At 40.0% G+C, this 15,410-nt stretch overlaps 1 protein-coding gene across 3 annotated transcripts in view; it reads right to left on the bottom strand.

Annotated features, from left to right (window-relative positions):
• Positions 1-15,410, bottom strand: part of LOC148319853 (cell adhesion molecule 2-like) — a 200,527-nt gene that overhangs the window by 15,549 nt on the left and 169,568 nt on the right. For 2 of the 3 annotated variants that reach the window (XM_088279664.1, XM_088279663.1), the window contains 4 exons: positions 7,253-7,414; positions 7,068-7,158; positions 6,173-6,351; positions 1,697-1,810 (listed from right to left, as the gene is read on the bottom strand). In XM_088279664.1, the coding sequence (XP_088135790.1) occupies positions 1,697-1,810; positions 6,173-6,351; positions 7,068-7,158; positions 7,253-7,414 (546 nt within the window). The remainder of the gene's footprint in view (positions 1-1,696; positions 1,811-6,172; positions 6,352-7,067; positions 7,159-7,252; positions 7,415-15,410) is intronic. The other variant, XM_088279665.1, reaches the window with a different exon arrangement.

The following is a 15,410-nucleotide window of genomic DNA, read 5'->3' on the forward strand; positions in this document are numbered from 1 at the left end:
TTGTCATTCATTCAGTGACATTCGTAACAAAATCGGGACAATCCGTAACAGATGGCAGCATTGCAAGTGTTTCTGAAAAATAAACATTTCAGACTATTCTTTTTTCCATGACGGATATGGTCTTCAATTTACACTTAGAACATAGCCCTAGTCGCCTGTTCCAAAATGGGACCAGGAACTTTTGTCTATTAGTTCCGAAGTGCTTTTTTCAACATCACACTGACATTAAAGTAGTTTGCCAACCAAGACTGCCAAACAATAATCCCGAAGTTTCCCGCATCTGGATGCAACCGAGTGCCTTATTACGCCAACATCTTGTTGACCCGTACGCGAAGTATGCGCTCGTCCATGCCAGCTCCTCCTCCATTATGCTGAAGGGTTCAACAAAAGTCCTTCATTTTTTCCTTGTAGGACTCGACAATATCCCCAGTCTGAGAAAATACTTCCCATCCACGGATAACATCTTTCTGGCATCTCCGGGCCCGATCTTTGCCATCATGATCGACGGTAGCTACTTTTTCTCCACTCCAATCTTGGAACAGCTCTTCACACCATGGAGGGCTGAAACATGGTTAACTAAAAAAATGATGCTGTCAGCCTTGTAGAGGATTAAAGGAACACATAGATACATGACCATGACCTCTTCACACTGGATTACATGCCACTGGCTGAGTGTAGAAAAATAATTAATTACGAGTACAACATGAATGTCTCCAGCCTTATTTCGGAAAAATTCAACAGGATGTCATACCAATTATTGGAAAATATGCACCCTATGTACTTTTGGGGCCACTTTATAAATACATAAAAAAAGCTCTGATTCAAATCACTGGATAAGAATTTTACAAAATATTGACAATTGTTTGATTAATTGTCGCTCTCTTGATATTCTAAATTCCATTTTTCTGTCAGTGCCAGACAGAGCGGATTGAAGCTGCCCGGAGGAGTTAAGCAATACAGCTCATTTTTAGACAACAAGGCAGTTGAATCAACAGAGCCAGGCTGTAATTCTACATGCATTCTACTTTCTGATATGGCAAAGATTTGTGAGGTTCCATCCACATGTAATGAACACGTGCACCATTGTGGAGGTTTCATAGGACAAGCACCAGCGAATATTAATGCTGAAATCTATAATTAATACCCTTCATGTCATCAACTTTTGTGGGAATGACAGACACTATATCTAAAATGGTGACATCAGCATGTAGTGTTCTCTCCAATAAAGCTCAAATTCTCTTTTTTAGATGACAACCCATTCTTCATAATACAATTCATTCAACTTAATATGATCGAGTATATCAACGGCAGTATGTAAAAGTTTGAGTTACTACTTTAAAAAAAGAAAAAAAAAAGGTTCTTTTCAAGTGTGAAGGGTTCCTGGATGGAGCACGGCATTAGGAGTCACGATGAGTCATCTCTGGGGGGCAGACATTTGCAGTCGGACATGACATTTACTTCTTTGAGCTTTCAGGGCACGGGACTACTGAAGACTTAGGAATGTCAAGGGGACATTGGATTTTAAACAGCTGTACTCGGACTGAATACAATAGGATAGAGGAAGCATCTTGAAGGGGAGGGGGTAGAAATGCATAGAGGTGTGAGGCAATAGCGCACGCGAGTGTTAATCAAAGAAAAGCGTGAGATGAGACAATATACTGAGGAGGTTGGAAGAAAGCAGGTGTTGGTACTGTACCTCGGTTTCCAGTGACTGTGGGGTCTGTAGCGTGGGTGCCTACTAGAGCAGAGGAGTCTGGGGGGATGGTATGGAAGGGGGGTGTGGTGGATGGAGGCAGGGTGGTGGGTTCTTCTGGTGGGGGGGTAGACATACAAACATTCACAAAGGAAAAACAATAATGGCACTGAAACAAATGGGAGAAATTAGATAGGACAGCGGCTGGTCTACAGCAAGGCATGATATTGCAATGGGAAAACAAAAATGATTGTTAAAAAACATATAATGACGTATTCAGCAATGAAGCAGAACAAAGCAAATGCCAACATACTTCAAGTGTATAAAAATGCCCTCCCGAAATCCCATTATGGACCTCTCATGCTGCGTTCTCATCGCGATAGACCTTATCACCCGACGTCAAAACACAGGCGCCCTCTCTCTTTCAAGAGGTCATCTTCACGTGCTTCACATTTTGACCACAAATGAATCCGATGCATCTCTCAATAAGAAGCACCAAAGACATGCTGTGGATTCTGTCGGCTGCATTTGTCCTGCATGTTTACATAGCCCGGAGGGCTAATTCTAGCCGACCAGATACGTGCTGCAGAAAAAGCATCTGGGGGTTTAGTCGGGGTTTCTTTTTTTACCACATGGAACTGACACTTTTACCAGTACGTTTCTATTAGCAACCATAGGAGATAAGATGTTTAATGGGTAAGCTCTATTGGCAAGCTAGGCTTGAATGAGTTAACTTAAATTTCCTGCTCTCGAGGGAGTATCAGAATCTCCATAAGTATTCAAAAAACATCACACAAAGTCACTAGGTTTGTGGTGATTTGATTTTTGCGAGAAGGGAGAATCACCGATTCAAATACTTTGAAAAAATGAAACACAATAAAATAATGAATGGAAAATATCTTATCAAGGGTTCTACATTTACAGTGGCCCAGGGCCACTTGGTGACTGCCCGGAGCAGTACAAATTTCATGAATAAATAGCATGTAATCAACACATTCTTGCATTTTCACAATTAAATATTCAACATTCTGAGTTTCCACTTCCAAACGATCAATCAGGATTAATGTTTTTATCACACCACACACATTTGTTGTTTAAACGTCAGGTTAAATCAAGGAACTGCTTGAGTCCAGAAAATGTAAAATGTGTGTGCGTGAGTGTGTGCGTGTGTAGAGGAATATATAAGCGCTGTCAAGCGATTACATTTTTTAATAATTTAATCGCAAAAAATATCAGTGATTAACTGTCATTAATCACATTTTCCAACTATTTTTGTGAAGCTTGCAACAGATATTTACTTGAATAATATCATTGAATTAATGTAAAATCACCAAATATGAAGTACATTTTAATGCAAAGACTGTTCGATCAGCTTTCTAAGCGGTGCGATCATTACAGGCATTTTTCTTAGAATCTATTCTTATAACTTCTACATTTAGTGAGCGGGAGCGGTCCGATGCCACAATAATGATGGAAGTAGTAACCTTTAAACATATAAAAAAGAAAAAAAACTGTTGTTTTCATAAACTTAAGAAAGTAGTTACATCTTTAAGAAAGCAGAATTGAAAGAACAATTAAAAAATCAACAACAGCTGCTTTCGAGTCACGGCTCAAAGACATTCCTTTCATCCAAGGCGATGGCCAAATATTAACGGGAAAAAGGGATTGGTGGTGAAACATTGTTTGACAAAGTTAATGAGGTTACACCGCCACCTTGTTTGTGTCACTCTGGTTTTTATAGCGCTGTGGAGGCTTTTTAATTGGGCATGCTGGAAGGCTTGGGTGCCTCCGTGACTTTTCAGCCTGGGCGAGAATCACAAAACAGCTCGACGGCATGTCTCAGAGTCAAAATGTCTCCTTGCTGCAGAGGAACCATTAAAAAGGTATTTCCTAAGAATCACGGCAGCAATTGTAAAAGGCTAAAAGGTGTGCTAATCACTAATGAATGGTGGGAACAAAGTGGGTGCCATTTTCAAAGAACAAGTCATGAATCTCCAGTGGACTCTTTGACCCTCCTCAACCTCAACTGCACTTCTCTGCTGTGTTGAGTTTGTCAGTTTAAGACATCACATTCATTAAGGGCATCACTTATATTAAGCTGTTACATTTCCGTGACATTTTTAAGGTATGCTACGTTCCAAGTAATGCCCTGCTTGGAATAACACATGCTCATTAAATCTCTCTAGAAATATGGAGCGATACTTGGTAAAATGTGAGGACGAAGCTGGTACGTTTTATTTTAGGCTTGACAAGTAAATGAACCATGCCTGTTTTATTTAATATAATTTACGGCTGCAACAATCGGTTAGTTTTTTTAATTAATTCATCTGAGGTTATTTTTTTCCTATTAATTGGGTGCAAAAAAAACCAAAACATTTTTAATGTGCATCACCTTTCTCAAAAATATAGCATTAGTTCAAATTGACAGTGCTGAAAAAGCACAAACATAAATTGATTATGCCTCAGTAACCGGTTTGACCCGTAACGTCCGTCAGAAAAAAAGCAAAAATGCTGTTTGCATATTTTGATTAAACATAATTATTTTTGCTTATATGGTGGACTACACAAATTACAGGTTATTTACTGTTGAGAGGCTGAAATTAAGCTCATTAGGACAGTTTTAAGTTAAAGCAAGTCACCAAATGACTCATCGACCACAACAGTTAATATATTATACAATTATGTATTTGTTAAGGCTGGTGCCCTATGTAAAACTCCTGACTGCTTTCAGGCACCCATTGTTTTGGTTTGGATGAACACTGGAGAAATATATAAATATATATATATAGATCTATCTATATATATATCTATATCTATATATATATATATATATATATACAGTGGAACCTCGGTTTTCGAACGACTCACAGTTCCAACAAATCGGAGTCCGAACAAAAAATTAGAGAAATTTTTGCTTCGTAGTTCGAACAAAAATCGGAGTTCGAACGCGAGGGTGGGATGCTGAGCGGCGTACGGGTGTTGATCGCTCTCTTCGTGACCAAATGTTGTCGCGTGCGGACGTGCTGCGTTTTGCTCTCGCATTTTATATAGGTGTATGAAGTGTTTTAGCTCCTAATCATGCCTCCAAAGAAAGTCAGTGCAAGCAGCAAAGGAATGATTTCGGTGTTCGAACAAATCGCTTTTCGAACAGGGTTCTGGAACGGATTATGGTTGAGAACCGAGGTTCCACTGTATATATATATATATATATATGAATTATTGTGAGATTACGATCCACGATAAGACCATCAAACTCAACATGTCATTAAAAATTGAAGGCTAAAGTCAAGAAAATAGTCAATCTGGCATAAAAATTAGTGATCTCATGCATCAGTGTCAAACATACTTTTAGAGCAATACATTGTTTCTTTCAACCAAACAAAGATTTAGTATGAAGCCGAGAACAAAAGTATTCACGTCGCGACCTGAAGCAGACACTTCATGAACTATTGATTGCAACCTTGCTTGTATCATTGAACAGCCTCGCTAGCTTATTACTATGGAACCACCGCGGGCAGCCAGGACCATATGAGATATTGCTATTATTTGGCCGAAGAATATTGAATATCATGCTCATTTCAAAAAACAAACACCCCACTGGGTGTGAGTTGTAATAATAAAGCAATATTTATTGTTCCACTTAGGGAAATTCTGTTCCTGCCTTGTTGCCCCTCATCTCACTCACACACAAACACACACAACTGTCCTCAAACAAAAGGAAGAGAGACTTAATTCGGAGAGACAAACGGCTGAGGAGACACAGGAAAACGGGAGGACGAGCTATCTGTTTTCCCTGACACTGATTCACTTCATCCTCCACTTCCTCTGGCGTTGTTCGCAATGACTTATCCTCCGTGGTGGTATTACTGACAACACAGCACTAAATTCCATACACACACACACCCTCTCGCTCCTCCCTCTCGATGTGCATGCATGAGGAAGATCTGGGACGCAGGTTTATTTAAAGAAAGACGTTGGTGGTATTAGTGCCACCTGAGGCCCTGTGAGCGATGTTACCACTAATCACTCACACTGCTGATCCATGTGCACAGCGGGAGGCTCTAAAACCACTAGCACTTCAGTTTGCAGCTTGCTTTTATTGCTTATTATACATATCTTGCGTTATTTATACATAAGATCATTTTAGTCCCATTTCCGGCAAACAGTACCCTTTGGTTGGATGTTCTATGCATTTCTATTGGAGAAGCTGCCATCTAATGAATGTGTTGTCTATGTTAACCTGGCTGGCTATCCATTCGTTCCTTCTATGACACTGGTTGATATCATTTAAAAATAAATCCCTTTTTAAACATCAAGCCAAATGAATGAAATTTGATCCAGGTTCAAACTCCATCATGAAAACTTGATTAAATTGTACGCACTGTACTACTTTGTTGAATGTGGCTCAAAAATCCAAAGCGCCCTTTAAAAAGCATATAATTCTGTATCACCTGCGTGATCCTTTTCCGCAGGACTCACCGTACACGTAGAGTACATATTCAGCGCTGCTGGTCCCGAGGTGGTTGCTGGCCTCGCAGCGGTATGTGCCGTTGTCCGTCTTGTTCAGTGACGTGAATATCAGCTCCCTACCCTCGACAATCACCCTGCCCAGGTCCGAAAGTTCCATGCCGTCTTTAGTCCACATCACAGGATCTGGCCTGGAAAGAGAAGGAAACATGATAAATATAGACAGACACTTCACCTTGATGCTAATCATTTGACGATTTAAACATCTGAAACAATATGTCCTATTCTTCTATGAAATACCAACAACAACAACAATTAAAACGTGTGGTTGAAAGCACAATGACGCATTCACAATGAATCAGCAGTGTAGGAATTTTACTTTTGACACACTTGACAAACTATTTCCGTGCTATTTAGTAGAAGTAGTAGTAGTATTTAGTAGCGTGTGTGTGGGTGTGTGTGTGGGTGTGTGTGTGTGTGTGTGTGCGGGTGTGTGTACCACTTCTACTTCTAAATGTAAATAATCTCGGTCATCTCTCCTCTCTTTTGTGCCACACTTTGTAGTAGATTTAATGTAACGAACATTTTGATGAATCACCTGCTGCTTATAACGGTCACATATTTTCAAGGATCCGCTATGTTTTTGGAGCTTAAACATTGTTGTGACAAAAAAAGATCCAAAGCTGCCTTCTGCCAGTCATTTTTTTTATAATCAAACCATAGCTGCACAATACTTTTGTCGACACATTAATTTTGATATTCATATTCAAAAGGTAGTTGACGGCAATTTGATGATAATTCTCGCTAGGATTCCCGGAGACATCAACAGTGCACAATTTTAAGGGGCCGTCAATTCCTCTTGTTCCTTTTGCCCACAAATACTGCGTTATGAAATATAATGACTTACGAAGGGTTTCCTTGAGACACACAGTCCAGCTTTAGGTACTGACCCTCCTGAGGGACCGTGAGAGAGTGGACGATCTGCACCCGAGGAGCATCTAAGACAAACGCATACAAAGGTATTGCGTCAAATAAAGGGATTTACCCAAAGCACAAAGTCTGTGCACATCTAACGTATATTTTCATACTCACAGTGGACCTCCAGCACTTCGGTGGTCTGTTGTGGCGCCTGCGAGAGCGCCTCGTGGTCCACTCTGCAGGTGTACGCCACCCCGTCGTCACGTCTGTCCACACGCAGCTGCAGCGAGCTGCGCACCGTGAAAGTCTTCCCGCTGGCGTTCACCTCCTTGGCACCTGCGTCGAAAGCGGCACAACAGTGTCAGCAATGCAACACATCTAAATGTTGTGCTTCATGGTCTGCGATGACATCGACACCGCGAGCATCTTTATCACACCACACAGATCTGGAATCACACTGCAGGGGCACTGACATGTTATCAGAAGGAAAGATATCCATAGTCGTCTGTTAATGTATAAAATAATTAGACTAAGTCAAATTGAGCTGATTGGGGAACTGTGATAAGATGTTAATCCAAGAAAGATTCTATCATGTTTAGATGTGGCTTTAGGCTTAATATACATAAAGACGTTTTCACCTCCTATCCAGCTAAAACAATGAACAAAATACAAGCACAATAATGTACATATGTATTATTTTCTTTTTTCTACCCTCAGCTATTTGCATTTTTTGTGCTTTTTCAATAACAAAATGCCAATAGGGAAGTAATAATTGGTGTCAAGGAAGTGTCGTTGAAGTGTTACATTTTGACCGAGAGATTTCAAATGTTTGCATGTTGGTAAGGAATGGCGGTTACGGACATATTTTTGCTGTGATGTTTATTCTTAAGGGCAATGTTGTCAGATGTGAAATGATATAATTGTGTTTTTTTGGGATCATTGGGGTAACTTGGCATCATGTAAGCTTTAAGTGTTGGGTGGGACGCATATATTTTAGCCTCTTCCCAGTATCTCTGTCGCTACTGCTCTTTCAAGATCACGAGGGACCCGTAACAAGTGCTCGTTGGCCTAAATAAATATCTAGATGTGTTTTGTTTGTACATGCATCCATAAGTAACAATGCGTAAGGTAAAAACAACTATTGTGCATTTGACACCTTTGAGACCTGAAAAGTGCCTCTGAACTTAACAAATCACGACTCTTGAAATGAGTAGACGAGGGGCGAATGAACAACGAGACAGGGTCAAAGGGAGCAGATATTTTTTTTTTTTATAGATTTTTTTTTTCTCAACTCTCTCCCACGCCACACTATGATTCTGTCATGAGGTAAGATTAACAGTGGCAACATGCGATGCAACCAGGAACTCTCACAAAAGCTCCACTATTTCTTTGAACAAGGCTTGACATGACCATATAAAATTAGACTGCGTACCTAATGTAGTGTCCGGTGAAGTGTTGATTGAGTTTCATTGTTCAGGGTTATTATCTTCATTTGTTGTTGTTCCCCTTTTTTTAAAAATGTGTCCTACTTGTGTATTCTCAGCACAGGCAAGGGAGCACCAGTCTCCCTCGTGCAGGCCACCTTTTGTTTGCTTCTCCTAAAGAGACTGTTTATTCTCCCCATGCTTCCCGACTGTGTGCTCATCTGCTCCACTTTCCAAATCATCCCACCAGACTCTAATGCCTCACCTCTCCCGCTCTCTCTCTCTCAACCGCCCCGTCAATCAACAATTCTGCTCCGTCATTTCCCTATTCCAAGCCAATGAGCTCGCCTCCCACTTGAGATGAACGACTGACAGCTTTGCAGTGTTTGCAGCATCCATCCAGAAAGTGGGTAAAAACGGAAAAAAACAAAAAACAAAAACGGATGGACAACGCTGTAAAGATGAACTTGAAAAATAGTTAGTCACAACATAAGGTACCCCTGCCCAATTTAACAGGATTGAGAAAACATTAAAACAAAAAAAAAATCCCTATCTGTCAGGATCTTGTACTTTTCTCCAAAATTGAATTCACAGCCGTAACTGAGGAAGTGAAGGATTTATAACATTTTATCCCCCAGCCCTTCTTCCTCCCAACAAAATAAAGTCTCAATGTAAATCTGTTACCGTGATATTGATCAAATAATAAAACAAGTCTATTTGCCAACATCATGAACCCAAGGGAATAAGGTGCTACTGGTAAACACATATTCAGTAATACACAGCAGATGGAACTGATGGGAGGGCTGGAGGACTGTTTGGATTTGGCACTAATAAAAATGTTTCATTCTATTGAAAGAAAGTTCTATGGCCAATGGAGGAGAGTTTGTGTTTGCCTTTCTCATTTACGAATTAATAGCCTTGATGTGTTCCGATGATGAAAATAACTACAACCTTGTGGTCTTCCTTGCTGGATTTTTTTTTTTTTTTTGGGCCTCAGAATCTCTCTCACAGCATGCTGCTTTGTTTGTGCTAATTAGCCCCAAACCATGTAAGCTTTATGAATTTGTTAGACTTAAATTGAAAAGGAATTAGCAGTGAAAAACAAAGTTGAATACAAATCTGTTTTGCTTGTTAAATACTCAAATAAAAAAAAAACAGTTTCTGATTGTAGCCCGCTGAATCGTATATTTAACAAGGTAATAAATGTGTCCATTTTATACACATATTTAATTATAGTCGTTACGTTATTCTGCATAACTATACACATCCCATCCTTTAGCTGAAGCTTGGCAGTGGTGATTTCCTGCAACCCACTACTTGTGGGAGTTTTGAGGACGGGTGCCCAAAAACGGCTCAAACACCTGCTGAACTATGAGGAAAGGATTTTTTTCATGCCTTTTTAAAGAAGGAGCGAGAACGGTGAAGGAACTGACATGATATGTGTGCCAAGACTACTGAGATGGGTGAGGAACATCACGAACAGCCCGCTGATTGTAGCAGCAGGGGGGCTCAAGGATGACTCTTTTAAAGCATTTTTAAAATTTTTTTCCAAAATCTTGTTCTTGCACTCTATGTTCTTGTAGTAATTTTACGAATTAAGTTTAGGATGTTATATGGCCCATTCATTGTATGGGAGGACAACAAAAGATACTTACTGATCCTGGTATGAGGATGAGTTAAACGGATCATCTAGCTTGGATGGTCCATTTTTCAATAAGCTCAATTCATATATCATTTTTTTCAGGAAAATGATTAGCTTGTATTGGAATTTTTATCAATGCGTTTTGGACAAAAAAATAAAATGCCATTACAACATTAAAAATGCCTCCTGGTAGTGAGCATGATGGCCCCCCTCCTCCTAAATATCCATTCCATGAAGCAAATAATTGCAATTAGCCGTGCCGTTATCCTACTGTTAGCCAGGGAGGAAAGGGGGCGTAAGGGACGATTAATAACGAGCCATGCTAGCCTGCTGCCTGTTGTTAGCCGCCCTCTGCCTCCTGAGAGTTGACACGACTTTAGCGTTGTTAAATGTCCGAAATATAACCAGCCGGGGTTCGTGTGCACATTGTCACGCTTGTCCGCTTTAGCCTGTGTACGTGGAGAAGAGAGGTATTTTTTGATTTTGTGGAAGTGATCACATGAGCTCATGTTAGATGCCAATAAATCCAAACTATTGTGCAGAACGCTTTTATACTTTCACAGGTTGATGTGGACACGAGTAGCGATGTGCTGATGTCATTTTAAATGCAAACCTATTTCTTAGCGCCAATGTTAACGTCAATCAAGTATCCCTTTTTCATTTTGCATGTCACAATGAACTCGCTTTGGATGTTGGGACATGTCCCCTGACTGGTCTTACATGCCTGGTTCTTTTTTCACTGACATTCGACCACGGTCGAGGGAACACTCTTAAAAGTAAGACACTTCTATCAGCACTTGGCAGGTGTAAATCACAATGTCCTCTCTGACACAAGTCCCCAAGCGTTCACTGGCCGAGAAGTGTCTTCATGAAGAGGAGGGTGTTCAAAAAGAGACCTGTGAGTCCGGTGGGTGTCGGCACCTTGGCAGGCTGTCCACCTCCACTGTGTTGATCCTAATGGCCTGAGACCGGGGGTGTCACGGCCTCATCTCCTGTTCTTCGGACATTTTGTCATTCAGTTGGGAGTGTCACACACCAACACTGCCAGCACTGCAGTATGCAGTACATACTGACCAGCCACAACATTATGGCCACGTATACCACCATGATATAATCATATCTAATATAAGAGCTGTAACAACAATTCAGACAGACAAATATGATAATGCACATTTTTTAAGAGACTTACAAACAGCTATGAATATCGTGTATTGTAGTTGCTCACCACTGCAAAGTATAACCACATTAATAAAATTACTGTTGTTTTAGTAATTTTTTTTTCTTAATAAAGGGACTTTTTTAATGTCTTTACCATCTTTACTCTGAAATGCTTTTAAATGTTGTACTTTTTAATCATGCAAAGCATAGTTAGTTAACTTGCGTATGAAATGCGCTTCATACGTAAAGCTACCTTGTCTATAATGCTCTGGCTGGTTGGTGAACAAAGCTGAATATTAGTGTGAATTAAACTCAGTTCAGTGACAGGAATTATTTCTGTCTGAATTACAGCCCTTCTCACACTGCAAGCGTGTTTTGCTTGTGCACCGGTTGCTAAGCTACCAAACAGGTTGTAGGACTGGTGACTTTTCCCACTGGTTTGGACGTGAAGTAGTTATGAAGGAAATCCCTGGTTTTGCCTATAGTAATAAACCTGAGGCTATGCAACAACACATTTTTTAAGATAACATTGACAATGTTAAAAAAGCTCAAATCAATCATTTTTCCACTTTCAAACAACCTGGTATATTCAACACGGCAGAGCTCTGCATCCATAGCTGCACGTTCTTTACCACGTGACGGCTCAGTACGTCATTTGTCTTGTGCCCCTAAGGCCAAAGTCATTGGGACACCGCATTCATTCTTATTTCCTCCATGTCATTTCCTATTCAAGTCTCCTATTGGCTGCGCAGTCTGTCATTTCAGCTTGGTGCCGTCTCAATATGGGCATTTCTCATTGTCATGTGCGTGTTTTTTTTTTTTTTTTTTTTTACTTGAATGACAGTTAAAAAAGTTGAAATATTACTTAACACTTGCCTGTACAGTTAAAAAAAAAGTCATTAAACTGGCAACATATTGAGCCTTGTAAAAATAAGTTAAAATGTCAAGGAGCATCTAGAATGGATTTTGTTGGGCCTCAGAGCGTCCGTCGATTAAAATGCTAAGAGATCCTTTTATCTTGTTTGATTAAATTTCACTAAAATACTTCTCAGTTTGGAATATTGGACATTTTCCAGCAAGAAGCTCAATGATGAGATGACAGACAGAAAAACAATAAAGTGACAGCCATAGCATGGTATTTCTCAGATGTGATTCTGTGTCAGACGAAACCCCCCAAATGGGAATATTTGCATTGTATCCGCAAATTGCAGCGATACGCTGTGAGGTAATAACCTGCATTGTAATTTACCCCCTTTAGCATTGACACCCAACTTCTGAACAAAACGCAGTTCCTGTAATTAAAATGACGCAAGCCGAAAGTTGCTGGTTAATTTAGTAAAACAGCGCTAAACTCAAGTTTTACCGCTGCCTTGATTTCAATTAATGTACTGTACAAATAGTAAAGCACTTTGATTTACAAGTGGAATGAACACTTTTGTGTGTATGCATCTTTTATTCATGCCAGAGTGGCTTGCAAGAGCCATCTCGGAATTACATCTTTAATGGTCATTGATCCACTCTAACTCACTCTGTGGGTTCTTGCTTCTATGAATGTAGTCCAGAGACTGAGAAGTGCAATACTGATGAAAACCATTCTTTTTTTTTTTTTTTTAACTTTTGAATCTTGAAAAAGTTACCAAATTACGTCACTAACCGTCTATAGTCCTCATTGACAAGAGAATCCTCAACAACTCCTAAAATAATGACTACCTAACTACCTGCTCAAGGACAAATAACGAGTTGGGACTATTTCTAAAGGGTACGCAGTCATTACTGAGCCCTTCGCCTGCCAAGTGTCCCGAAGAAGCGAGCAAAGAACCGCATGCAGCAACAACAGCAGCACTTTGTCCTTGACTAACAACTTTGACAATAGAACAACTATGTGACTGCGAGCAGTTTGAAATGAAATCTGTTTTTCTCCTCCAAGCCCCCTTAGGAATAGAGCTATCACATATCACCACCAAGCAATAACCTCCACTGTTCAGGTCACACAGTATGATAATACTCATCCGATTGCCAACATAGCCACCCCTATTTGGAATAAATATTCATTTCATGCACCCACCCCATCACCACCCCAGTTCACGGGTGTGTAAACAAGTGCTACATTGCACTGGTACTGGCACAGGTCTCCCTAGGTGTTGGTGTATAACAGATAGAAATATATCATTACTTGTTGGGGACTGAAGGGACAAAGAAAGGGGAGAAATCAGAATATTGGATTTTGTGCCACCACACACAAACTTCACAAGCAGGCTATCTGCTCAATCTGTCTATTGTGTTCATGGACACACACACACACACAAAGGCACACACTTAGCGTAGGTTGTCTAGTAAATGAATGCCAATGGGTGATGGACTGCTCCGCTGGCTGCGTTGCGAATATAATCGGAGCTATTCCCAAAGATCCCACAACAATATGTCAGAATTGTCATTTACGATATTCCTGCCATCAGCTGACTTCTCACAGTGAACACGCCCCACTTGTCACCATGATGAACACCCTGACGGCACAAATATGCATCGAGGATATACATTGCTCTGTATATTAATCATTGATGAGGTGGACGCTTATCTTTCGTGTTTATGTATTTTGCAACGTGGTTTCGCTGAAGGTCATAGCATTCAATCGAAGAATAATCAGCTCACGTCTTATTGGCTCTGTTGGTTTTAGATTTCACATTTAAATGAAATTTATATGCACTTGTGTTACTAGCTCTTTCAATGTCAGGCCAGCTTGACTGTCAGTGTACGATAAATAATTCAAACTTGTTTAGATGCGGGAACTATTAGCTGTAGAAGAGCATTCATGGTATGGCAAAGACGCAACATTGGGAAGCTCAAGACAACTCTCATGCGGCGACACTTAAAACAAATATGTTTGCAGGGAAAGCAACAAATCTTGAAATCAATGTTTTATTCCGCTGTGCAGAAAAAAATACGGTGAGTTTGTAGTGACTCATTGCATATTTTTGAGACTACGGTGTAACTTGGACATTTTTTTATTTTTTATTTGTAATATTTTACAAGCGGGTGATTAGGGAGGAGGACGTCCACACCGCTTTTTGTGCAGAGCGGACTTCATCTGTTCCCTGTTTTTTACCTATTTTGCTAGCTTGTCGGTTTAATATTAGCATCATGCCACCGAGACAATTAGCATCTTGACATGCGGCATCAAGCATCCGATGTAACGGCGTAAAGCCAGTCACTTTTCAAAATAAAACATTGTATCAAATTGGGGAGGGTGTTGTTACAGTAAACGGTTGTCTTTAGGTGAGCGATGTTATTTTTGATTTTTCTGAAAGCATCACGCGACTGGCGGGATGGGACGGATGTGCGAGTGGGAGAAGCTAGTGGACAGAGAGGAAGAGAGGAAGTTTCATGAGACCCTTGACTAAAAATGGTTGTTGCTCAGTTGTTGGCATCTGACGTCGTATCCTTGGAAGATGTTACAATATATTACAGCCTCGAAAAATAATTAAACCGTAATTACTGCAATCGTTTTTTTCTTCTTTCATCTGTGCCGCCTGCTGAGGCCCGGTCCAAAGTGATTCACTGACATGACAACTAAAAATAATAATTAGAATGGAATCACCTCAATGTTTAGAAATGGTTTAACAACCTTGACATGGACTATTCACCGCTCTTTCAAGCCATCTATCTTCTCTATCTACAATATGAACATTTAAGTTCTCAAAAGATTGTTGTTCCACGCTGAGGTGCAGTTGAACCTTGACCTGACCTGAAGAATTTTCTGTTTGAATATTCTTCTCTTTTCAGTGATTCTGCCATGCCACAAAAATAAATAATTAAATGAATAAATAAATAAATAAGAAGCAATTACATATACACAACTCAGTCAACAATTGCATGACAAATCAAATATTTTGGGAATTGAAAAGGAAACCAGAAAAAGCCATAGAAAAATCCAAACACATCCAGAGTAACTCATCAGATTCCTTTCAAATTAAATGCTTGACATGCTGAAGTTGTTTTGAAGGTTTGTGCCTCTTTAAAATTTGGTTAACTTCAATTTGTGTAACAAGCATTACATTTTAGAGGCTGCACAATAAGTGAAAAGGAAACCACACAGAGTCAATATCATCTC

This window comes from Idiotropiscis lumnitzeri, chromosome 17 (assembly GCF_059441095.1).
Source record: "Idiotropiscis lumnitzeri isolate Australia: NSW breed Sydney's pygmy pipehorse chromosome 17, RoL_Ilum_1.0, whole genome shotgun sequence".
Lineage (NCBI taxonomy): Eukaryota > Metazoa > Chordata > Actinopteri > Syngnathiformes > Syngnathidae > Idiotropiscis > Idiotropiscis lumnitzeri.